The 27,807-nt window shown below is 35.1% G+C and overlaps 1 protein-coding gene across 2 annotated transcripts in view; it reads right to left on the bottom strand.

The window, feature by feature from the left end:
* Nucleotides 1-27,807, bottom strand: part of IDE (insulin degrading enzyme) — a 62,648-nt gene that overhangs the window by 11,837 nt on the left and 23,004 nt on the right. The window contains exons 11-20 of one of the 2 annotated variants that reach the window (XM_084264919.1): nucleotides 25,450-25,553; nucleotides 16,022-16,124; nucleotides 14,878-15,000; nucleotides 12,944-13,026; nucleotides 8,739-8,883; nucleotides 5,935-6,045; nucleotides 4,880-5,000; nucleotides 2,631-2,722; nucleotides 1,628-1,739; nucleotides 408-575 (exon numbers count right to left, since the gene is read on the bottom strand). In XM_084264919.1, the coding sequence (XP_084121045.1) occupies nucleotides 408-575; nucleotides 1,628-1,739; nucleotides 2,631-2,722; nucleotides 4,880-5,000; nucleotides 5,935-6,045; nucleotides 8,739-8,883; nucleotides 12,944-13,026; nucleotides 14,878-15,000; nucleotides 16,022-16,124; nucleotides 25,450-25,553 (1,162 nt within the window). Of the gene's footprint in view, nucleotides 1-407; nucleotides 576-1,627; nucleotides 1,740-2,630; nucleotides 2,723-4,879; nucleotides 5,001-5,934; nucleotides 6,046-8,052; nucleotides 8,198-8,738; nucleotides 8,884-12,943; nucleotides 13,027-14,877; nucleotides 15,001-16,021; nucleotides 16,125-25,449; nucleotides 25,554-27,807 lie in introns of both variants that reach the window. The other variant, XM_084264920.1, reaches the window with a different exon arrangement.

Genomic DNA, 27,807 nt, shown 5'->3' with positions numbered 1-27,807 from the left:
ATCATCAAGTGCACCTGGAAGTAGGATCACAAGAGGAAAAGATCAAACTACTACTACTGATTCTTAAAGAAAATCTAAAATTTAGGAAACTGACCTCATGTTATATCTAGAATTTTTACCAAAAGGACATTTTCTGTACTGTGATCAAACTTCTTTTTAAGCCAGAGTTGGTTTCAGATATTTCAGACTTAAAATCTTAAACATTATGCTTGCTTCTTCTCAATTTAGAGTCTGTGCACACTAACACTCTTTTGAGTCATCAGCAGTTAAAATGATTTACATTTACCAAGTGCCCTTTAAATGGCATTCACTAAGCAGGGAAAGAATACCTCATCGTGTCTCCTGTCAGTGTGTGAGTACACGTGAACGTGTGCATACAGACACGAGATCACTCTGGCAAAACTTACCTAATTGTTCCTTGGTGCGCAGAGTATTGAAGCAGGGTTCTGAGATAATTTGACAAAAGAGCTCCAAAAACATATTCTCAGAAGTGCTCTGCATGTCTGTCTGGTAATATATTTCAATGCCACAATTGTTATGAACCTCATTTCTCTGCTGATATACAAACCAGCCTCCTAAAAGGCAAAGTTAAAACATTTAAATTCATCAAGATGTAAGATTATCCACAACTGAAGTCTATCACTTGTGGGATGGAATTATAATAAATGGTTTAGGACTGTTCAAGCAGAATTTCCACTAACAGCACACTTTCCATGAAACAAGAAAAGATTATTTTAACACCTTGAAATGTTATAGCTTGTTACATCAGCAAGTAAAGTGGAACTGGCTGCTCCTCCTCAAGCAAATATTTTTGGAAATGGAGTGTAATTTTGCATTGCCTCTATTGTACAGTTTCTAAAGACAATTTTTGAGAAACATTATGAACATGAAAAATGATTTAGCGTTTAATACCAATAGCTTCTTTGGTATGTGGTAGTTTCCAAAGGCTGATAACCAACTATGGGCAATTGACTTTTGCTGTATTGCTACCTATGCCAGGACTCCTGCAAAGCTCCCAGCAATTCCTTGAACATCCTCTCTTATAGATACAAAATATTTTGCAGAATAGAAGCAAAATCATATACAAACACTCCAAGACCAGATGTATTTATATTAGGAAAAAAATCAAACTTAAATTTGTGTAAGAGTTTTAAGTTTTCTCAAAAAGCAAGAGTCATTTAAGGCAATCCTCCTCTGAATGGTCAGTTAATACTCCAAAGTGCTGAAATAATGGTGTTTATTCAAATGTGTATACTATGTGTAGGAGAGCATGGGCCAGGGCTCTTCCATAAATCATAGTGAATGAACTAGGATTGTATCATAGGATTATAGAATGGTTTGGGTTAGAAGGGATCTAAAGATAATAAATTTCCAATCCCCAAGAAGTCCAATTTACATACACAGATTAGAAAATAAATTTTCACGTATACCAGAAAGAAGATATATTAGTGTATAATTTTATTAACAAAAGCACACCCTAATTACATTTATTTTAAAATCATTTGAGATAAGCCTGATTTTGAAGCAAAATCCTAGCAACAGAATATTAATTTTAACTTGCCATTAGCCAACAGAGAATCTCAGTTCAATGTGCATTTAAAAACCGTAAATAAATCATTTCACTTACTATCAGGAAGCTGCACTTCTCTGTATCTCACTAGCTGACTGGGAAGAAGTGGCTTCGTATGAGCATGTTCAATGAGAGTGTCCTCTACCATCTGCATAATTCCTAATGCAGCCTGGAAAAGAAAGCGTTAAAAGGATGCTTAATATTCATTAGTTGTTTAGTACCCAAATGCAGAGAAGTTTTCCTCCTCTATTCAGGGAGGTTTATAAATAATTTCTAAATAACAGTACAACCTTCCCAGTTATCTAGCTTTTAAATGAAAAAACCCATCATGCCAACCAAAGAATGCATTTCTCTGCTATGTCTGCATCATCATGGAAATCTAAAAATACCTGGTCATTCAGATGTATTTCAGAAGGTACTAACATTCACATACAAACATGTAATATGTGAGATATATTTACATTTCTCCACATGAAAAATAAACATAACATCAGAAAGAAATGTTGAGACACATCCATGAGAACGAAAACTCTGTGCATGCAGTGCTCTTGGCTCCTATGGACATACAAACCATGGCTATTTTAATGGAAGCCAGAACAAATATTTTTTGATATTTACTCCCTGAAAGACACGGGAGCTGACACTTATTTTAAATGGCCCACCATTTCTGTTTAGCCTTGAAAAAAGTACTCCATTTGGAAGGATAATAGATTCTTAAATCTTTGCTAGTTAGCCTCAAACTTTTAAATGAAAAAACGGGATTTGCAGCATGTCATTCTTTACACAGCTTGATCACATCACATTAATGACATGCAACATACACTTCAAAATATTTAGATCCTAAGTTGTTTTTTTAATTAAATATCCAAGAGCTATACAAGGGCAGCATTTACCCTAATAAATCTAAAGTGGAAAAAATGGCACGATGATACTGGCACAGATAAAAAAGTAAGAAGTCAAAAGAGAAGGGAAAACTGCTTTAAGATCTGAGAAGATTAAACTAGTATTCTAATCTTTATGTTGCTTTAAAAAACTTGTTTTATTAAAGTATCGCACCAACCTGTTTTGTTATATTGCCATGGAGAAGAGCTTCAATGTGTAACCGTGACAACAGTTGAGCTATAAAGGCCTTGAGGCGGGGAAGAGTGACATCTAGAATAGATATTTAGACAGTTAAATCAATTACGTGCATTTTTACATTAAGTACCACCTAACCCATCATTAGATATGGTGCCTTTCTTAAAGGAGGAGAAACTCATTGTCACGAAAAACGTCAATCGTTCCTTAAAAATGCAACACTGGAAAGTTTCCAGGTCTAAACAGCAGCACCCATAATATGGCTCGTTCCACTCAGAATTCACCTACCATCTGACCCAGATTTAAAAAAAAAAAAAAAGAAGCCTTCTTTCCAATCATGCTGAACAAATATTCATTCTCCAGAGAAAACAGGTGCAATCGTTCAGATGGTGTTCCAAGATAAAGCTTTAGTTATTAACTAAACAAGCAGCATGTAGTTTGTAACGCTTGACAAACACACTGTGCATTTACCATCTAGGCTAAAAAAAAACCCCTCAACTCAAACATAGTGTTTTGGTAATACTTCGTAACAAGCAATACACACGAACAATATTTTTGTAATATATCCCTGAGTACATAAACACAGATTCTATGTCAGCCTGTCTTCACAAACCAGCTTTCATATATAATGGAAAATATAGTTTAACATATAGAATCAATGGAGTAAGAGAAGAGGGATGGTTAAGTGGATGGGTTGTTCATCCCAAAGTCAGCATCTCTACCTTAATTCCCCGACACACTACAGCACCAAATCTATTAATTTCTCATTTTGTCATTTTCTCAACTGAAATAGAAACGAACAATATTCACATATTTCACAAAAGTTTTGAAAGAGCAAATGCAATCAAAATTTTGAGGTCTCTTAGTTATGTAGTGCAGGACACAAACAGATCAAACAGATCTGTTATTTATATTAGAAAACCCTATGCCATGCTTATCAGTCTTTCACCTCTCTTAAAAGAGGTAACTGACCACCGTTAGACAATTAATTTTCATTTTTTTATCTGCAATTCCAAATCATCTTTATTGTTGTATAATGCTGATCTTAAGTTTTGCCTCTAGAACTACTTATTGATAGTGCAAAGCATGACGGTGACACTGACTGTGAGAGAGAAAAGGAAAAAACCTAACTGCATTACAAGAGCAATTCCAGCAGTGCTAAGTAGACAGCATTCCCTTCAGGCATTCCATTTTTAGCCATTCTTCTGCCAAATACAGCAGCATTAATCTTATAAAGACAACTTACATATGGAACAGAAAATCTCTTTTTCAAAATTCAGTAGTTCTTAAAAAGGGAATGACCTACATATAGCTCAACCCACTGCTGTGAAAATCAGCATTAGTTTTGTCATTGACTTCACAGGCAGCACCAGCACCACTAAAACTCAAGAGATATCTGGAATCATTCAAGAAACTACACAAGTAAACAGTTGTATTTCTATCCTGGAGCAATCCAGTAGAAAAACCACACCCCTCTGCAGACTATCTTAATGAAGCTGTTTGCAGCATCACAACTTCAAACACTACAGTATGTGTTAGTCTTTGGCAACTATGGATACGTATTCTGAATCTAACCCCCAAAAAGTACAAGAGACAGACACTCTCCTTGAAAAGAATGTCTTGATGTGTTCCAAGAAGATAATACTACAAGGTATTTTGCAAACTATCCCTGTAACAGCCTTTTGTTGTAACGTGTAAGATACAGAAAGGGAAGAATTTTTCAGATATTCCTAAATCAATTAAATCTCTTATTTTGAATTTTCTTCTTCCTCTAAATATACTGGGGTGCCTGCTCTATATTAAGATCCACAATATTCTTTGGCTCTTATTATTGTTACTATCTAGAAAAATGATACATTTTGTTAGCTACAATTCTTTATTATCTACAGAAATAGGGGTTAGAATTCCCTGATAATGGAAAAATCAAAATAGTATGCAGATTGAGAAGTCCAAATGATTTAGCAGTGGTATTGAAACATCAGATTCACCGTATCCAGGCTCATGCCCACAAAGCCATTCAAGTTTTGCCATCTGAGGCCTTCTGCCTGAACTACTATACTTTCTAAAACTGGAGGCTAAGTGCAGAAGCATCGACATCTACCAGCATGACCTCAGGTTTGGCACTGCAGAGGCCTCACTTGAACAGCAGACAGACCATCATTAGTTTAGATAACAAATCATTTTCCGTAAGAAAAATAAAAATAGTAAAGTTTAAAACTGGCATAACATTACCATCTAGAGCTTCTTTTAATTCATCTTTGGTCCAAGCAACTTCTGTCATGAGGAGTCGGAGATAATACATTGCATGCTGGTGAGGCTGCTCAGCCCTGAAGTTGTTAAGTGACCGCATGTACTAAAAAAAAAAATTAAAAATTAAATTCAAATTAAATAATTTTATTTCTAAACATAAAATATTGACCTTATACTCTCAACTTCATATACCATCAAAAAGATGTCTTTCAAACGTCAAGTACATTCTCTTGCTTGTTAGACCTGTTAAAAATTGTGTTAAATTAACTTAATAATAATGTGGGCTTCTGTGCCCATGGATTAAGCAGTAATCATTAAGATAGTTGAAATGAACATGAAATCAAGCTTCTCATAAAATCAATGACTGGAAATTATATTATTGTAGTTAGACCTAAATAAGTATTTAGATCAAGTTCCTCTACTTGGGAAATATGCATTCTATGATGACTGTCTGGGGGTGGGGGAATATTGCTAATAGAAAATGTATTTTTCTCCCATTTGTTTTCATGGGCTGAGTTGGTTAGAAAGTACACAGGAAATCAGGAAAATTCTTTGCAATCCTTGCCTGGATAAAGGAGGTATGAGAGAGAAATCAGTGAGCTTCTCTATGGAAGTTAATTTCTAGTCCAGCTGCACCTTTACAAAATAAGCAAAACCTTTTTCCTCTACCAGAGGAACTGGAAAGTGCAAACTAATTGTTTTGACAAGCTAGGATCATTTCCAGTAAAAGAGAAAAGTAACTCATTTCAGACCAGGTAAGTAAAAAACAGCAAGCATGAAGCTGCTGAGAATACATCCTTCTATGTGTGCAAGCCCCTTGATCAATCATAATAAAGATCAACTGAAAGAAGATGCCAGGTCCAGTTATTTGTAAGCAAAGAATGTAACATAAGCACTCTGGGGAACTCATGGCCACAAAAATGACAACACCCAGAATTTCGGTCTGTTTCCACGGATAATCAGCACACAGACTTCTTTTTAAGTCTGTGCATTAAATACTAAATTATTCCAAACTGCCCATTTCTCATGTAACTTACCGCTTCCTTGATAATTTCAAATCGTTTTTCATCAATCTCAAAAGTAGCCATTTTCTCAATGATCTTCTTGAGCAAGATGTGTTGCTTGTCATTATAACCTTTTACAGAAAGCTACGAAAAAAGTGCATAATTTGCTTTAAATGTGGTAGATAGAAGAGCAATTACCACCCCTTGTATAATTCAACGAACAATACGCTTTTCAAAGGTTATTCAACATTAATTCATTCTGAAATAAAACCCCTTTACCAATCAAAAATTAACTGATGAGGAATATTGCGTATTTGCCCAGGAGTTATGAATGCAGAAAATCAATACACTTTCATGTTGCTGTCAGCAAATTGTACACAGAATACAGATTTTTAATGATTAAAAGTATGGAGTCCAGTCGAACTGTACATTTGGAACACTGAAATGGTTTTACTCTGGGGGTGAAATCTAGATTCGCGGCGTTCATAAATATTCACTCCGATTTACTTTGAACATTGTTTCATGTTCATATTGTTGCTCAAAAAATATTTTACCTAAGTGTAAGTAGCACTACAAGAAAAGGGGAAAAGCAGGATGGTGCTGGGCTGAAATAGCAAGGTAGGTAGTCTGTAGTCATAACGAAATATTGATCTGATCACACACATTTATTTGAAATTATACATTAAATTAACTTGGTCATTTAAAAAAACAACATGGAAACTTAAAAATTACTGTATGATTGCATCAAACTATAGAAAGCTTGTCTAGTGAAACAGGCATTTTGGGTCTTCTTGGGGAAGAAAACCCCCTTGGAAATTTTGTCATCTTGAAACAGGAATAGGGTTTTATTTGTGCAGCTAATTATTAAGGGTGAAACTATGTTTTAGGACACAAACCAAATTACAGGTGAATTCCTGCTTTCTGGTAGAAAGAGTTTTTTCTTCTATAGTTGCTGAATAACACCTGAACCATGAATTTGAAGAAAAAGCTATCATAAATGGATTTATGATAAAGCAAATATCCTAAATCAGCGTAAGAACCCAAACTGTTCAACAATCACCAGGGGTGGCTGTTTCCAGTACAGCATCTATCATACTTGCTGAAAATATCAACACTGTACAGTTATACCCATTGACTATAAAGCTTTCTCACAATACAGCAGAGAATATTTTCAGTTCCCATACTACATAACAAATCTAATCTGTAAAGAATGTAAAGACCCTACAAAAAACAGTAATTATTTAAAATAGCTAAACAACTAGACTGCGAATAAAAATTACGAAAATTACACACATACACTCCTCTTCTTTTCTTTTTTTTTTTTAAATGAATTCCATGGAAACATCAGCAAGCTTTGACACTCAGAACAGATAACCATGCCTGCAGTAAATTAAGTGAATGCTACCAGGAAATGAGATTTGCGTTGGATAAAGAAAGAAATTGCAGCGTGCTCTTTCATACAGAAAGCATAAAGGCTGTATACAACATATTCTCCAGGATGCCTTAGAAAATAATACTTCCACAGAAAATTTCATAGCACGATTTGGTATAAAGTAATGGTTGATAAAAACTTTTGTATCATTTCAAGAAAGACTATTAAAATCTCCTATCATAAATCCCATGGAAGAAGCTGAATGAGAAATAACCATTTATCACAGTATCAGTTATTTATCAAGTAAGTATTGTCAGTAATTTAAAACAGATTATAAAACACGTAATAAAAACAAACACTAAGGAGAAGCCGTAAATATCCAGCATTGCATTCTCATGAACACATGCATAATCCGTTTCCACAGCTCACTACAGCAGAATTAGAAAACTAGAACAAAATCTGTGAACTGAGATTCAACAGACAAGTTAGTCTTTTTACACAGAAACCAGCAATAGCACTTTCAAGATTACCATGCAAGTAAGTAAAAACGTGAACTAGAAAGCAACACTTGCAGTGCACACATGTTCACAAGACACTGCAATCTTAAACAGGTCACTCAGTGCTGATTAAAATACAGTTTTGCTTTGCCTTTAATTCATGAGACATATGCAAGAAAAAAAATGAACCATCTCATTTAGAAATGCAGAAGTCAAACATTTTCTCCAAGCTCAACAACTCCCAAGCTGTTTCATTTCCTCCTGCATTTTTTTCTTACTTACAAGTATTGCATTCATTCCTGATGCAATGCCATAGATCAAACCTGAGAGGCGTGCTGCATATGTATACTCTTTTAAATCATCCTTCAATAACCTGATAAACAGGTATGTCATGTTGCAATGGAGAGGATCAGCATAAATGTAGCGACTAACAAAAAGAAAAACAAAAGAAATGCTTTGATACCTCAAGCAGTGACAAAGTAATGGATGAAGAAACATGACTGAAGAGTATGTATATGCAGCCTCATGATCAGTAGTAGTTCTTGAATAGGAAAGCGGAGGTGTACCATTTATTTAATAGCATGGAAAAGGGGTCTTCTACCCCATCAGTCAGAAAGTTTTGAGTAGGTATCTGACAATCCGAAATAAATATGTAAGCTTGGATTAGGGTTGGTTTTTCTTTTTGTTTTAAATGGAGGAAAAAATCTTAGAACTAATTAATTTAATGAATGATATAAAAATAAAGAAGAAAATTTGCTTAATATGAACGGAAAGATCGTTGAAGACTGAACAAAATTCAACTTAAAATTCAAATTAAAGAAAGGATGGTTAATAACCAAGATCAAAAGGAGTAACAGCCTTAGACCCATTTTTTTCCAATAGAAGTCCTTCCATCAAATCAATATAAAAATGTTGATGAGTGGAAGTAGTTTTAAGGCTCTAAGCTCTTCCTTGATTTGGGTACTTACATACATCCCATAGATGGTATTTTGGAGATCATAGTTCAAGCCAGCTAGTTCTGCTGCATATGCATACTCGTTGAGGGAGTCTTTGAGGAGTTCAAGGTACAAATAGGCCATGTTACAATGCAAGGGATCCACGTAAGCAAATGGGCTGGAAGAAAATGTTGAAAGTAAAATATGCAGTTTAAAATTATTTCTCAGTTTCATCTGGCCTTTTAAGTTTGATCTGAAGAAAACAGTATTTACTGCGAGTATGCTGATGATCCCATTATGAAGGATTCCTATTTCAAAGCCAAATGTGAACATTCCTGTAAATAATTATTCAGCTTACTTATGGTTTGAGCAATGTCTGAATACATTGACGGTTCTAGAGATACTACCTTATTTGTGCTCATAAATCAAAACACTTCGTATTTACTTTGCTGTACAGTGAGAATTCACCAGGACTAGAATAATCTAAGTGCACCCTAAATAGCCAACATAATTTAACAGACTGAAATGAAACCCACATCATGATCATTAATTTAATAAATACTTCTGCACTATCAGAAAGCAAAATAGCTTCTACTACAAAACCTAAGATGTTAGCAATTTGTGGTACAAAAAATATGCAGTTCATGCTAAGTTCAGCTCAGGAAAGAAGTTTGGCATATCCACATTCAAGCCACCATATTTCTTTGTGTTATCTCTTTAAAGGCAACAACTCTACAAGACCTACTGTTATATGAGAAGCATCTGATCACATACAGTACTGGTGCAATTTTCTCAAGAAGAAAAATGCAACTCAAACTCAAGCCATCTTTCAACTGCACTAATTGTTAACTACCTGTGCATTTTAAAGATTTGCAATCAAGACAAGTTATTTATTTCTGTAGCTTCTGAAGTGCACGTAAATTCATTATTACTTTCACAGAAACAATCAGCAGTATCTAAACCTGAATATGGCTTACAATTTAAAACCACACAATTTGCATTCATTTTCCCCAAGCAGTCACTAATGGTCATATTCAGAGACATGCTGTAATACGTGTTTACACCTATATAGCTTGGTATTTCATAGAATATACCATTACTGAGGTCATAAAACAAAGATCACATCACCACAACACACATGCCAATAACTTTCAAATATATTGCACAGGTATTTTTAAGAAGGTTCACGGTGGTTTTCATTAAGGCCTTGACTTCTTCCTTTTAGATTAAGGAAAGGAAGTGTGGGAAGAGATTTGAAAAGGACGCATTTAAACAAAAATATTAGACAATCAGAGCCTGCTATAGTCTGAAATCTTAGCCTAGGACATGCTTTTTTACTAACTATCGCTGAGCTAATTATTCTGTGCTTGGGCTTGTGTGACTTAAGTGATGGGGAGCAAAAAAACCAAACAAACAAACCAGGATTCTGCTATTTGCATTTCTTCCTAAAATAAGAATTTCCCAAAATGGAGTAATTTCAATCTGTCCGATGATGCAAATCTGATTAATATTGAATTCATCATTAAGACTGAATTCAAAGCAAGAAGTCAGTCAGTCCCAAGTTATCATAAACCTTCTTCCAAACTCATTTTATTATTTTCCATTTTGATACTAGAATAGACAATCAACTTGATTGCTTACTACATCCACATCCGTTGTATCCTCTGTATACTCATTTAGCTGCCAAAGGCCAACAGAGAGTTTTGAAAATAATGAAGACTACTAAATCATTAATCCTCAAGTGAAAAACAACAGAAAACAATTACTACAACACTGTTCTGGGAGTTGCCTTCTGTTACTGACAACTTTGTAAATAATTACTTCTTTCTAATTTACCTTTGTTTTGACTAGACTTGAGGAAGCAGAACAACTCAATCACTGATACTGTATTTGAAAAATCTTAAACCCTAGTCTTTTCCCCTTTCAAACTGAGCTGTAAGCAACGCAGCTGGAACCAACCCAGGAGTGTTGATCCTTGGTAACCTTAGAAGCAACTTAAGGTGCTTACAAACACTGAACTGGAAGGTAGCAAGTATCCAGTTAAAAATAGCGTTGTATTTTTAACATACATCTCCCTAAACCTTTGGAAACTTGAAGTGCAGAGTTTATAACTACCTTTAGAAAGTTTCAAAACAACAGCATGTTACATTGTTACTTTGTTTCCTTAAAAGAAAAAGAAAAAGAGGAGGATACTTGCATTCTTAAATCCTAATTCATGCAAAATCAAAAGTTTATCATTGTCCAGCCTAAAGGTCCTGTGGTCTTTACTGTGGTGTTTCTTTAATGCAAGACTTGTGCCATATAAGGATTTTCAGTTTTGGAACAAAGCAAATTCTAAGTGGGTTCAAGAGGTTCATAGACTATTCCTACTGGATTTGTAAATTGAGGGAGAAATCACCCTCCCCAAACTCTTCTTAATTCATCTACAGAACAGTTGCTGCTACAACATCTGGGTCAGAAATTCTTCCAATAATTTGTGATGATCAGGGTTGCAGGCAGAAGTCCTCCAATATTTTTTCACACTTACTGAAGAAATCTTTAGTGTGAACAAATTCATGTCATCTGTTACAAGGCAACACAGTATCATATTGTTACCTAGAACTGAAGTGAACACTTCCTATGAAAGCCCACATTACTAAGATGGCTTTATTCACCAAGTCATTTGCCACAAGAGCTGTGGGCAATTTCATCAAGTTGCACGAATAAATTTCACCATTTCTTCCAATGACCATCAGCAATACCAGTCTCAAGAGGGAGAGATTCTTAAGAACCTTAAGCATCAAAACCAGACATACTTGCTTATAACTTATTTTGGAACTGATGTATCCAACATTGTCAAAAAGTCTCCTCACATCCCTTCATATACAACTACCATATTATTTTTGAAGAAAAGGAAAGAACCCTTGCCCCCAACCCTAAGAAAAAAGCCAGCATTCCACCTGTAACAATTCATAGGAAGAAAAAAAGCAAATAATTTCATTAGTCAGCCAGCTTTTTAAATGATATTGTATGTGTGTGCATCCTATACCTTTGTGTGCTCCACATAAAATGAATTATGATCTTTTAATCGTTCATAAACTGCTACAGAGATTGATCACTCATAGTTTGTCTGGAATAGGTTTTAACAAACCATAACTGTGTAACAAACTCAAGGTCCATCAATAAAATCCTATTTTGGATTTAGGCCAAACAGTACAAGGGAAAGCTGCCAGGTATGAACAAAGGCAGCAAAACACTGCAACTGCTGTTCTCTGAATAACAGTTGGGTAGTTACCATTTTGATGTTCCATTTCCTGACACATCAAATTTGGAATGGTTGTAATGTTTGCCCTTGTGGTTTCAAAAAGCAAAAAGAAAGAGGAAATGCCCAAGACACCTGTTTTTCACAACTAGTACCCACACCAGATTTGACATACTGAACACAAGGATTCAACAATCCATCTATAAGCACCTGTCAGAATCCACATGACAGCCTTCACAGCAGCATCACCAAATCATTTAATTAGGCCAAAAGATGACAGATCCTGAAATTATTTTTACTTTCCCTAGTCCAGCACAGAAACAGCTGCACTATAAAGCAAGCAGTGGTTTTGTTTAATTCAAAAGTTAGAAACTATTACTGTATCACTAATGTGTTCACTTAAAAATAATGCAAGACCAAAATTAACATTACAGCACTTCATCGTGCATCTTGAGGTGAGAATCACACATTCATTGATAATACAGGCAGCATTCCTGTAAATTTTAAAAGGGGCTGGGGCAGGGGGGGTAGTTGTTGGTGTCAGTTCAGTAAAATCCCATAATTCATTTTAGGTGCTTCAAATTTTACACTGCCTTGCAAATTCTGAATAACATTATAAAGAAAATAATATCCTAAAACAGCTGTGATTTGGTCATTAATTTAAAATAATACAAGCCATTTTTAAAGAGGTATATTGCATTATACAGTAGGTCCCACTGGCAGGCAAAATTCAGGTATAGCAAATAAAACATCTAAGAAAATCTGGTTTCAGAGTATTTTTAGATAAACTTGTCCTGTTAATATAGATGGAGCAAACTGTTTGCTGCTCAACTACTGCATAACTTACAAGAGCCTTCATGCCGTCTGTATCTTACTGCATATTCCCAACCAAGGACAAACATTTAAAAGCCTCAATACATGCCAGATTTTTTTTGCCACAGAAACACAGATTTCCAAACAAACAAGGACTTTTGGAGAGCTATTTAACACTGCATACCTGAAAAATTCAAAGTTGAGACAAGCTTTTGGCAGAAAAAATTTGTCATCTTGCTTGAACCATAGTTTGCTCATAGCAGTGTCCTGCATCAAGAAAAGAGGTGTTGTTAGGTCACCTAACTTTTAGTTGTACTATATTACACAAAAAAAAAAAAAATCTCTTACTCAAATCTCAGTTTAGTGTTGCCCCTTAAATTAACATTCATGCTCTACATATTTGTGTAGACACCCATCACCCTACTGAGTCTCTCTTCTTGTCAAGGAATTTATCATCAAAATACTTTTCTGGGGCAGGAGGGATGAAAAATCAAGTATAGAGTTAGCTTATAAAATTCCCTGATAATGCCAGCACTATGCAGCACCACAGCAGTATATAGACAGATGTTTTAGACTAAGAATACATAATTTTAAACTCATTCTAAAAAAACCCAAATCACAGACTCTCTCTGAAAGAATAATTTTATTCCATTAAATAGCTACTATGCAGTTTAGAATACATCTTGCATCAGGGACAGAATGATAATAGTAGAACCTGTTTATAGTGTGGGAGACCCGATCCAATACCTGGAGATGGTGAGCTGCAGCCCACAGTAACAAACTAGCCCCCAAAGCCAAAGCCCATATACTAACTGCCCTTCTTCCCAGAGGGCTTTTCAGGGCAAGATGTGAGAGGTAACCTTGTAACATGCTGCCAGTGAAAACAGGCACCCTGTTACTGCACTTATGCTCCGATCCCTCCTTTCCTCCACAACGTTGGTCCAGCTCACAGCAAGCTCACTTAGGCATATAAAACAGCAGAAAATTTGCTTTTTTTTTTTTTATACAGCTAATCTCTGCTGATTTAGTTCTTTTTTGCTGTAAGGTCAGACAAACACAGAGCAGGAGATTAAAAGAAGAGACACAGGCAAAATAGATTATTTCATCAAGTAGAGAACATTAAAAAATGTTTTCCCTCAGAAAATGTATGTTTAAAAGGAGATGAAAAACTAAAAGCAAATACATTTCTAAAGCAACGATGCCTTAAAGCAAAGCTTTTGTCTGGATCAATTGCCTAGTTGCTACAGAGACACTGCAAGACCATCAAGTTTCTGTAGCAAACCAATTAGCGTTACTTAATAGAGCTGTAGTATGTGTCCCTGCTGTGGTGTAAGGTTTCAGTTCAGGATGAACATAAACATATACTGAAAGTTCTCCTTTGTTAATAATAGTGCTTCAAGTATATACCTAAAATAGCCTATGCAGAACAAATACATGAAGGATGTCTTTGCACTAAGGTAGACTTGTATTAACCTAGTGTGCAAAAAGTATTCCCAAATTGCGTATTTGAGCTGAATCACAACAGGTGACTGCACAAGAGTTTTCCTATTTAGCCTCCAATTAAGCCTAGAACAGCGATGTGCATTTTCAAAGACCACTATGCTTTAGTAATGAGAAGTAATGTTTAGCAAATTTTAGGTACTTGGGAAAACTGAGATTTGCTAAATGTACTGACATCATTAAATGATGCTTCCCAGGAGACCAGAGACTGCTGTTTATGTGTTCACATCTCTCTCTCCTTTTTTCCATGCAATCACAAGTTTTTTCCATACACAGTTACAAAAGAATAGCCTCCTCTACACCCTCGACTTGAAAAAGTCAGTCACCCTCCTGCTCAATATAGAGCTTTAATATTTTAATACTATTTTTATCAATTGTTAACACACTTTCAAAAGGGCAGAGTTCAAGCTCTTGGTAGATTCATTTGCTTAGGAACCTAAAGAGTCATAATCCAAAGTTTAGCAAGAATGAACTTTATACAGTCTTTCTAGCATTGTTTTGTACATTTTTGCTTATTATACTTTAGAATATGACATGATCTGTGTTTTAAAGACAGGTAAGAATCATCCACTAACTTTTCAGGTTAGCTAGCAAGCAGAACAAATACAAATCACTTACCTTGACAAGGGCAGGGTACTGTGTTGCATCTTTTTCCAATGGCAAAATCTCGAAGTTAGTAGGGATAAATTCGTTCTTCATTGGAAGCTTGAACTTCCCATTCAGGTCAGCATTTTGCCATTTCTAGAGAAACAGAAGAAACAATGAGGCTAAGCAGAGTTTCTACTTAATCGCTATATGCTTATTTATTTTATCATAGAATCATGGAATATCCAGAGTCAAAAGGGACCCACAAGGATCATTGAGAGCAACTCGCTGTAACTGAAGGTTTAAAAATCTGTTCCACTAGCTTATCTGTGAATGCAGAGAAATAACAGGGAAAGAACCTAATATCTAGGAAACCAAGCTGGAGTAGGCTCTCAGCAGGACAAAGCGCTGCCCTGAGGAGGATGACAAAGACAAAAACAATCATTAAAAGTTTCCAATAGAGCAGAAGGTGGTTCTGTGTCTCATCTTTTTCTGCTAGTGTGAATTCTAAATAAAGGTATTAACTAAATCCATAAGCAAGAATTGTAATCAAGAACACAGGTATGGGCAAGCTAAAGCAAAACATTCCTACACACTGTCTGTTCCAAGCATGCTCAGCAATCCAGCTCTGGGGAGTATTTTACAGCCATCTCTTCTTGAAAACAATTGACCAGTAATAAGTTTCAATAAGGAATTGCCCGCCTCCTTTGCTGGAGTTTTGATTTTTAGAAACTTGTTTAATTGGCAAAATATATTCGTTTTCTAAGTTGCAAAAATCAATTTCAGAAAAACAGTTCCATACAGCAGTTGTAAAAAGATGCCTTTAAGAACAGGTTAGTTCATTAATATTTAATAGAGACCTTTAAATTTTAAGAAGTTAATGCTTACACTTTTAAGTAGCCACCGCATATTATGGATCTTTTATAGAAAAAATTGTGTAATATTCCTTGTACTTAACATGTTTAAAACCGTGTCTGTCCCATGTACTAAACATTTACAATCTTAAGACTAACGTAAGATCCTTACTTCTCACAATATTAAACAGATTCAGTGTATAATTTTCATGCTATGTAGAGCAGATTTAAGTTTGCCTTTCAAGTAAATGGAAAATCAGACCAATAATTTGTAACTGCCTTTCACTTACAGGTATTAGAATATATCAAAAGTTTTAACATGCCTTAATAACTTCATCAGAAATGGCTTCTTGCTTGTACTGTGTTCCATACCAGTCTTCTGTTCGATCAGTTTTTCCTTCAAAAGACTTGGAAACTATTGCAACTCTGAAAACAAAGAGACAAAGCACTTTGGCATAAATGTGTCTGAGAAAAGACTGTGAGAAATCATTCAGAGCACTATTTCTGTTCCATCACTAGAATGCATTTATGGCTGGAAATGGTCCCTGGACGATTACAAAGTACATTTGGATAGTAAGTACACATATATTGAAGCACACACTAGGGATAACCACGAAATCAGGTATCAGCATCGTTTAATTTTACAGTTTTTCTAAAGTGTTACAACCTAGAGTTCACACAATTATTGCCGTATGCAATTTCTGGTTTGTTATACATTGTTCTTGTTCCAGAAAACGCAGAAAGCTGTCCTTGAGATGTACTACAAAATTAATAAAGTGACAACAGTATTTTTCATAAATGCTGTATCAATGCTAAGATATGTGAAAATACTGACTACAAAAATTTAGATTTTGTATCTTTGTCGTTCTCATTTCAGATTTATACTCGCTTCTCCCTTTTTTGTTTTCTTTTTGGTTGGGTTTTTTTTTCAAGGGAAATTAAGAAAAGCAGGAAGGTTAATGTATTTCACAGTCAAAACAACAGAATTATACTCAATTAAAAACCTGAATCACAGAGTATTTCAAGTTGGAAGGGACCCTTAAGGACTATCGTCTTCAACTCCCTGCTTCTTGTGTGATTCCCTAAAACTAAACTAGATGGGTAAGAGCATCGTCCAGACACTCCCTGAACTAAACAATACACTTAAATAAAAGGAAACCCAGAATAAAATAAATTACAAACTTAGTATTTTTTTCAGGAGTCTTCATAATAGGTATCAAGAAAACTGTTTTTTTTTTTTTAACAACCTACAACACAAAAGAGTATAAAACGGATGCAAGTAGCTAGTTTTAAGAGTTAAGAGATGTTTATAAGAATTCTGAAATGGTCAAAAAATGGCAGTGCAATTACCTCCTACACACATTTAACAATCTCTAGATACTGAACAGCACACTACCAGACTTTGTCAAATCATGTGCAGATGGCTAAAATGCACATTACAGCATCAAAATATACGCAATGTAGGTGTTCTTTTTAATCACAGCATCTTCAGGCCAGGAATATTCTGTTGTATATTTCTCATGTGCACAGCAAAGTGGAGCATAGATCAAATCAGGCATACAGATGTGTCTCAAACTATAGCATTTTACTTTACAAATGTGCTAGTGGAGAATACCCTTGGCATGAATTTTGCAATATAGTGAAAAGTTTAAATATGTAGACTATTAATATTGTATTGTAAATGCCTATGATGTCATTCCTCCCGTTTTTGTCTAATGTTCACACATAAATGACTAAATGACCCAAGAAGGTTGAAGAAAACAGGATTCTGCTATATTTAGTTCTAAATCCTCCTATAATGAAGGTTTTCAAATTATTAATTATCTGTGCATTGCAGTTCAGGTACCAGAAGAACAGTGGGGTAAATAGCTAGCATTAGATGCATTTAAATAAATGAAAAATCCATCTAAGTGTCACATGGGACCGTAAAGACACATTCTTTACCATTAGATTAAAAAACTGAAGCAGGATTTGGCACCACAGCCTGTCTGAGACAGCATTATAAATCATACGCACTACAGAGTGGCAATCAAATCTCATGTTTCAGGGATGCAGATTTCCTCTGGGTTGAGGAAGGGAGAAATTTGTAGACGCCACCTCTGAAAGAACTGTATGATTAGCAGGAACACACACACACACACACACAGACACACAGAGACACACACAGACACAGACACAGACACACACACACACACACACCCCCCCAATCCCTGCTTCTCTGCAAAAGCTAGACAATATCCAAACCAGAACAAGAACACTGATCTTTAAAAAATACATAATTTCATCTCACAGTGCAAATAGCAATATAGATGGTTAAAATTTTTATTGTTACTTCACAGAAAATGGTTTACGATCTGTTTGCACGTTACATCTATTTCATTTTTTATACAAAAGGAACAATACTAAATAAATATTCAGGAAAGAACTAAGCACTTTAATCCTAAAGAATATTTGTTCTTGCAAAACAACAGACATTCACTTGGTCAACAAGGTGAAATCTATTCAAGACTGTTGTTTACATTAAAATGAGCCACAGATATATTCTATTATGTTTTGCATTTTAACTTGGACAGCTGGTGAACAAAAGCTCTATCGTGTAAAGATGAAGTTGCTAAGAGACTATAAAAACCCTGAAGAGTATTAGAATTTCAGAGCAACCTACCAGGCCTTTCCATCCATTAAATAAAAAAAGAGAAAATAAGAAGAGTCTTAAACTAAAACATTATCTTCTTAAAATTCCAATAAACACGGAGTCCTGCACAGCAAGACAAAGGTGTGTTACACTATAATACACAGGTGTCTGTTATCTGACAGTCCCTCCTTCTACCCTTTCTCCAACGTAGCGATGCTCAAGCAGCAGCGGCAATCCCAGCACCCAAACATTTGCTGTAGGAACACACTAAAATTGAAGAGCTAAAAATAACTGTGTCTGTTCAACATATAGAAAAACAAATGGCAGAAATCAGCATTGTAGGATCCTCCTGCCCTCCCTGGACACCAAGTCACCACTGGAATGATTACTTACATGTTGAGCTCTCTAAAACATACCCACAACCACATGAAATAAACAAAACGGCCTTTCACCTGCCTGAAACTCAGAGGCAAATGCAAGAGACAAGCACCAACAATGAACACCAGGACAGAAAAAGAAGAGGGGGGAAAAGCACCACCATAGGCAGAAACAAAATGCTGCAGTTATTTAAAGGCACCATGATGTATCTTTAAAGTTAGCAATTATGTAATGTTATGTTTGCTTTTCTTTTTGGTGGTGTGCTGTGTAGCACTTAGAACATCCACGTGGTTTAAGGCAGTGTTGAAATGCACAGGAAAAGCAAGACAGGTAATCTGTCAATCTTTATTAAGACCTGCATTACATCATATCTAAACGCAACCCATGCAATTAGGCTTCTGAGCCATTCATGAACATGGGACATAGATGAAACCATAAATGCAATTTACCTCTCTATGTACATTCTTGTACATGTGAACTATCCTCAGTTATAGTCAATTTTTTAAAACAAGCACAATTTCTTATCCAATACAGACTGCCTAAATTATGACTAGAACTGATGCAAGGCAATAGAGGATCTTACTAGAAAACAAAGAGGGGAAACTACATGCAAACAGCTGTCGCTGTGGTACAGCATTCTAGTAATTCTGCAGAAGCATGACTTATTTGTTACAGTTCAATAAAAATGTCTCCACCAACACAACAATTTGTGGGGAAAAAGCGAACAAATTGTAATTTTCAAAATCTTCATTTTTTAATTGCATGCTATCTGAGTAAACACCTACATTCTGTATTTGCAACATGTTTATCATCAGGGATGAGCATCAGCAACTTCATCCAGAGCGTGAAATTCCAGTATCAACATTTTTGGCATTCATTTTATTGTTCTTCCCTCTAGGAAAGTACTAGTGCTGCACTTCAGATATGTAGGAAAAAAAATCCATTTACTGTTCAGGGGGAAGTGTTCTTTAGTTGTTTAATCTAATGAGTGGCGAGCTTCTTAAATTTTAATAAGAGCATTTATTCTGCAGATGACGAGGGGAAAAAATGTATTAGAATTACATTTTTCAGCTACGATAGGAACACATGCCAAGTCTATTCCCTTATCTTCACAGATGGCTGGCAAAAACCAATCCAGTCTGAACAAGTAAAAATGATACATCTTAAAAAGGTTTCTCTCTTAGGGAAATTAATCCACTACATGCAACAAGTAGTGTGTGGGGGCAGAAGGAGAATATGAAAACTTCCTGTTATGGTTCAGTCAAATAGAAGCACATATGGATACTTGCTACCATCTGTGAGTATGGATATTTTTCCATACTTTTTAAAAACAGTTTGTTAAAAAAATAACAGTAAAAGAGCTAAACTTTTAAAAATTACATTGAACAGTAGTCGCTAACTGTGAATGCAGCCACCGCAACATAGATAAGCCAAGGAAAGTCCTTAGTGTAGGTGAATTCCAATAGGGCTATGAAAAGGAAACTATAAACAAAAACACAATACAAAGGAAAAAATAAAATCAATGGAAAATAAGACATTGCAAGACACAATTTATGCAATGCATAACATGAAAATCTCCACAGGGGAAAAAACAAGAGGAAAAGTTGGAATGATGTGGCACATGCTGATTCTTTTATAAAAAAGTAGAAAGGTAAATGTGAGTATAAATGTCAGCAAATGGCAGAACACAGACATTTTAAAAGCACATACCCTGTTTTTAATTACCACATACAACTTGCTCAAGCAAAGAAGGAAACAAACTACTGGATTGATAGTTTACTACATGCATATAGACACAGATGTAATTTTTAAAACTGGAACGCAAAGGGACCCTTTTATTAATATTTATAATCTCAACTCATTCTTTCTAGAGAGTCCACTAAAAACGCAAATCCAAATCCACAGTGGCTTTCTCAAATCTTTGTAATATAACACAAAATTTTAGTAATTGTGCTGGGTTTGGCTTCACAATGGAACTTGACTTCTTTGTGGTTCTGAAACACCATCTCTCTATAGTCCTGTGCTGGTTTTGGCTGGGATGCAATTGATTTTCTTCATAGTAGCTTGTAGGGGCTGTGTTTCGTGTTTGTGCTGTAAACAGTGCTGATAACACAGGGATGTTTTCATTCCTGCTGAGCACTGCTTACACAGAGCCAAGTCCTTTGCTGCTTCTTACTCCACTTCACCAGTAAGTTGGGGGTGCACAAGGAATTGGGAGGGGACACAGCTGGGACAACTGGCCCCAAACGACCAAAGGGACATTCCATACTATGTGGAGTCATGTTCACCATAGAAAGCTGGGGGAAGAAGATGTTCAGAGTGATGGTTCCAGGTAACCATTATGTGTGACAGAGCCCTGGTTTCCTAGAGATGGCTGCACACCTGCTTGCCGATGGGAAGTGGGGAATTAATTCCTTGTTTCACTTTGCTTGGGCACACAGCTTTTGCTTTACCTATTGAACTGTCTTTATCTCAATCAACGAGCTTTCTCACTTTTACTCTCCCCCATCCCACTGTGAGGGTCATGAGCGAGGATCTGAGTGATGCTCAGCTGTCGTCTGGGCTTAAACCACAACAGTAATATTTAAATAAAAGTTTGTTTTTTCCCTCATCAAGATATTTTATCTTGCCAGCAATTTAAAATAAAAGATACTATAAAACTATATTCCATGTTTTATTTTACTATAACTTTTAAGTGTCTTAGGTAAGTAAAACTTGAAAAAAATGCCTACTTTATTTCATTCTACTTTCAATTTCAAAAGCTAAGTGCTTAAAATGTGTCTAAAAAGGAGGATATTCTTTCAGTTATATGAAAGAAAGGAAAGTCTAATTAGCTCAGATCTTTAAACACCTGATGCCCTGAATAAAAACCAGCACCAAAATTGAAAGGAATAATATTTTCACATTGGAGAAAAAAAAACAGCTTACAGTTTATCACAGAAGTGTAACTACAACTTTTCAGTCTACACTGAAGAAATGTATCATTTAGGGAAGCTGGAAAAAGCAACACAACACTTAATCTTAAATTTGGTTTGATGGTTTGGGTTTTTTATGTTATAATTTTGGAGAAAACAAACGGTCTGGACAAAGAGAACTAAGATGTGAATGTACAGTTGTTATGGCAATAGCAAAACACTAGCATGGTTTTACTCTACACATAATAAGCTACACATTTATCATTACTCTGACCTAACACATTCAAACCCAAAGTACACCTGCTGCTACATCATTATAGGCATCCTGCAGGCCTCACTCAATCCATGTTAAAAATATCAGTGCTGTGCTGAATTCTGCTGTTGGAACTGCATTTAATCAGTCTTTGGTCATTCTCTAGTTCGCAGGCATACCTGTGGGTCTTTAAGCTTCAGAAAAATACCCTACTTGTATATACTATCTTCACTAAGCATATTCAGTATGGCTTATTTACTATAAGCCATACTAAATCTCTGCAATAAGAAAGAATATATAATTAACTTAACAATAAACTAAAAAGGCCATAAAACCTGCTGGATTCCATTTCTGAAAGTCCCTTTATCTTCTAAAATTTAGATTTGTTATTCGAATGCTTAAAATTACATCATTATTATAATCTATTTCTTAAGTCAAGTGAAGTGAAGAGACAATGCCATTCATCCTGAGGGAAAAGAAAATACAACATATTTCTTCCAGCATCCAAAAAGAAAGCACAGCAACAATGAGCTTGAAGAAAGTAGGGTGAAAACCAAGACGTTTAAAGCCCTAGATTACATGGAGACCCACATACAGAGAAGTTACTAGATGACAACCCCTCTCTGATCACAAGCTATCTTGATTCAGTTCACCACACTACCACTATTCTACCATTATGAAACCTTTGAGACCTCCCTGTACAGAAAAGTCTATCATCTGTTCTTTCAAATTTAGCTTCCAAAACATCCCCACCACTCTGCCCTGCCAATCTACACTTTGCTACTTGGAAAGGCATATACACAACTCTCAAAAACTGGCTGACTTTGAAAAGATGAGATTAAAAAAACCCAACTATCTCCATTAGCTGAGAGATAAATGCTTCCCAGTTACTACAAAACTGATCATCTTGAGTTGGTATTTGCTCTAGAATTGTTCCATCCGGGAAAAAAAAAATCCGTTATTATTTAAAATTAATCCACAATTGCCAAGGGTAGAGATTATTCCCATCTCCAGAAAGACATTTTGTTCAATAGGAGAAGACTGATGTAATACTACAAAATTGCTATAAATAGAAGAAATGTAAAATAATTTAAAAAAAAAAAAAGATTTGGTTACTGAACTTTCCAATAAGTTATGGCTAAATTCCATATAATTTTAAAATTACTTTTCACTCGCTCTAATAAGGTTCTTGTTCACCCTTACTCTTGCCATTTTTTTTAAACCAAGGACAAAGAAGAACGCAGAATTGCAACTGCCAAGTGCAAATACAGGCTTATATTAACTAACATAATATTGTGAAACAGCTGTTCATTACATATTTGAAAAAGCACACCATGCAACATTCTAAATTCTTCTAAAAATCATCATCACTATTCCTGTGCTTCTGGCCATTCCATAGACTCCAATTTTCTCCCTCTAGCTGTATTCTCTAGTTACTTTCTCACACTAGTAACATTTGAACAGTTAATTGTGGCTATTTCAGGCTGCAGTAGTGTCCAACTAGAAACGACATCCAAAGGTTGCATAATGCATAGACAGCAACAGGAATCACACAGAAAACTCATGAGTGCATCTGAAAAGCTTCAAGAGTCTATGAATGTAGTTATATATATTAAATTCATCTAGCAATTTTTGAAAACATAAGCAAGCAGATGCTTTGGAAGTTCTCAAAGACCCAAATTACATTACAAAGTTATCACTCACTAAGATAACACTGCAACAAAACAGTCAATATTAAGAGCCACATTTAAAAGCTATGAGAAGTTATAATAAACATCAGATCTGATTAAGACCTGTAGCTTGTTTACTAAATCAGTATTTAAGAAATGGTTCACCTACTGCTTGTAAGCTATTCTAAAACCAGTTAAAAGTTCAAATCCACGTGGAATTTGGTTATGGTTTCTTCAGAGAAGTAATTATATATTCTCTCTTTCAATTACTAAGAACAGTCTTTATGTGAAAGGTAAACTCATGTATGAAATTTCCTAGAAGACGAGCAGTACATCAACAACAAACCACATTCAAAACATATTATTTAATGCAATAGAAAAGAGAACCTGGAAATTTTCTTTAGAAGTATTGTATGTTCAAAACACAATCTCTTGAAATACTCGAGCTCCAGTTGCAGCACCCCACACACGTTACACATAGATGTGCACCCCCACTCAAAGCTACAGCCCTTCTTTAAAGGGCATTAATTACTATGGCAACTACTGTCACTGACAGCTCCATTTATTTTATCATTCCTCATATACCCCTGGAAACACCAGAACCCCATGCCATTTGCAAATACAGTTCATAATCCAATTTATCCTACTTTATCCAATAATTATTTGAAATATACCATCTTTTGAAAATAAAGTAGCATGCATCTTGAGCTGAATGAATATACAAGACAGACTTAGTCACAGAAACAAACAAAGTTTGAGCATAAATTTCCTCTAAGTTATTCACTGTAGTTTCAGAAGACTGAAATATATTAAGTCTAGAAATGCATGAACACATTCCTCGCTGTCCTACATCTGTCTGAAAATTTCACTGTGGAATATAGTCAGAAAGAGACACCACTACCCCCAAAATTATGCTATACACCCAACTTCCAAAACACCAGTAAACTAGTGTGCAAACAAGACTGTATATAGAATCATGAGCAAGAGCTTGTTCTTTGTTTTCATACAGTTAAATAATATCTCCACACTACAAATTTAATATTGGAATTTATTCAAGTATAAACAAAAAATATATTAAAAGAACCAAATAGCTCCAAAGTGCTAGTGTAACTGTTGTTCACGCCACCTGCCAGTACTACATTATACATAAAGATACACACAGAGAAACGTACATATTGTCCTACTGAACTTCTGCCCTGTTCAGTTCACAGATCAATTAAAGTTATTCAAGATTTTATATATTTTGCTCAATTCATGACCTGCTTCTTCTTTTCCAGTACCAACCTCTTTCTCTAAATAAACAGAACTACCAAAACATCTCTTCCACAGCATTTGTACGGATTTGTAGAGCAGCACACTTACTCTGCAAAGAAAGAGTATGTGCAGTATGGCTATCAAAGAGGTGCTCTGGAAGTCAGAGAGATTCTAGCAGCTAAGACACAGCTATTTCTACCCATATAAATTGACATTTTCCAGAGGGTCTGCTAATGTGCACAAAGTCTTGTAGCTCTCCTTAGGTAAAAAATATATAGCAGATAAAAGCCATCGTCTGAGCTCCTCCAAATTATGATTTTTAGGACATTTTACATGGAATGCTCTATGAACTTAGTGAATCAGGGTCATTTTACTAGGTTTTTTCTCAGTAGAAGTTGAGCTATTAATAAGAAGTATCTTCCTAAAAACTATTTCAGTCTGAGGAAGACATCCTGCTTAGAAAGGACTAAAGCACTGAGTGCTTATTTTCAAAGAGGAGCAGAGACATGAACACACAGAACAATTATTTATTTTTCAGTGACATTTACTTTGGAGCTGTAGGAGACACGTAAGAATTTATATTTCCATTAGTTCAACTGTTTTCTCAGAATGTTTGGGTTAAAATACAAGTTATTACAGTTTAACTTACCGAACATTTTCTGGTCTCAATTTATCCAGTACCATTTCTATCAAATCAGGCCTGAACTCTTCAAGCAAATATTCAGCAGCCAATACTTCTTCTATAGGATAATACTGAAAAACAAAGCCCAGAAGCAACTAAATAAATAAAAAAAAAAAAAACCCAAACATGAAATAACTACTTTTTTGTATAAGGAAATAGAAATGTATACCTCTGGTCACTAAATCTGTACTACCTTGGTAATTTCAAATTAGAGGTCTTAAAATCTTTCTCTTTAAACAAGACTGAGTAGTACTCTAACTATACAATAATATTTCTCCTATATTAGATAATTTCATATAATCTGTATTGCCATTATTTTATATTGAAATATTTTATGTCTAAATATTAAGTCACCCACCTTTAAATAGCATTTTGAAGTAACAATAACGTGGTAAATGCTGACCCCTGGAGGATATTTTTAAAGACAAAAAGAACACCAATTACTCACTAGAGTGCATTTGGGAAAAAAATATTTGGGAAATAAAAAAAAAGGTGGGGGGAATAAAATCCCACTAACTTTTTTAGGATTCTTTAAGATTTCAATTTTTATTTACAATAATTTAAAGGAAAGTATACTTCAATTATCTAAAAGCATAACACGTATTTACACAATTTTAATTCTAACAGTTATTTAAGATAAAACTTGAAGTACATCACAATTTAAGAAAAAAAACCTATAAAATTCCTCTGAGAATGTTTAGTGTGGTTGATGGGAAAACTTGGTTGATAAGCAAAGGATTCTGTAAAAGACAAAGGGCCAGGGGGATAGCGAGGTGGAGGTCATAAACCAAACCTGTGATACAAAAAATTGAAATGTGAATGCTAAAGAACCAGAATTTGAAAGGCTTTCTCCAAAAGTGGCTCATTTAAATACATCCTGCATAAACGGCTAAGCAGACTAACCTACTTGAAGGGAAGATTTTTTGTGATCTATGCACTTCTAATCTGGTATTACAAAGGCAATACAGATTTAGTGACCAAAATTCTACACTTTATTTAATTTACAAACACAGGGCAAAGTCTGCCCACCAACTGGAACTGAACATAAAATTTATTCGGTTGCTTTGTGATTTCTGTGTTGCCTGAGCAGGAAGGTTGGAGAAGATGATGTCCAGAATCTCAACCATTTTGTGATCCTGCAATTATTTTTCAGAAAGGTCAGAGCACAATGTAACCAAAACAAAACAGATTAAACCAGTCTACACAGACAATCAGATTAAAATGAAATTTTTAAAATTAAATAATTAAGGAGAAAAAACTAAAAAAAAAAGGCCACTGCTAATCAAGGAACAACTACCTGGAAAGCAACATCAATCCTACATATGACAAACATAAAGTATCATTTGACAGCGAGACATAAGCATGACTCCTTAGATCAGAACAAATGTACTTGAAAGATGAATTGCTGTTTTGTTGAATAAAAATGTTTCCTTGCTCCTTTTGGTAAGTACATAGCAACTTACGACATTATATTTATTCATGCTAATTTATACACAAGTACTCCTCCAAGTCAGAAAAAACCAGCCAGCATTCGTAAGCACACAAAACCACCAAACAACAGTTCTAGCTCAGTTAATCCACAGCATAAACTTAGTATGACTCAGAGACAATAACAAAAACTAGAGAAGTTTTTTTTCCATTGGTGCTCAAGCACCTAACAGCAGAATCTGAATTACCATTCATACCACAAAGCACACCAAAAGAAAGCAGTGGGGAAAAAATGTCCTGAATCAATACCCTGCTCTTTGGAATCCTCCTGGCAACCTCCTGGCCTGATTTTTGGAGACAGTGACTAAAATCAGGAATGATCCAACAAATAGACACCACCGAAAGACTATTTCAGAAGTCAAAAGTCCATTTGTTAAAGAGATTTCTAAGTATTTGATAGAATAAAAGCAAGAGAAAGCATCCCAAACAGAATTTCCTTTAAATATCTATTTAAAAGTTGTCAATTAAGTCTAATGCTTGTTAGGAGACAGACAATTCTAAAAACAAAGATTGTCAATTTAGACTTTACAAGTTAACAGGAGCACTAACAGAAATTCCTGCAAAGAAACCAAAAATGCCTGTGCAGTTGTAGACATTAGCTATGCAATGGAGAATGGGTGAAATGTGCAAAAGTTGTATGAATTTCACTTATGCAAAGCAACCAAACAAAGAAACAAACAAAAAGCCTAAATCTTTTTGCAGAAAATGAGGGAAGTGAATTTTGCAAGAAGTATAAAGACTAATTATAAGCTACATGACAATTCTTTCAGTACCAATACATAATCACATTAATAGTCAAGCATATTTAATACACTATCTTAATACGAACTTTTCTGC

Source organism: Gallinula chloropus (genome assembly GCF_964237585.1).
Source record: "Gallinula chloropus genome assembly, chromosome: 5".
Classification (NCBI taxonomy): Eukaryota; Metazoa; Chordata; class Aves; order Gruiformes; family Rallidae; genus Gallinula; species Gallinula chloropus.
The sequence above is the reverse complement of the archived record's forward strand: the minus strand, read 5'-3'. Positions and strand labels throughout refer to the sequence as shown.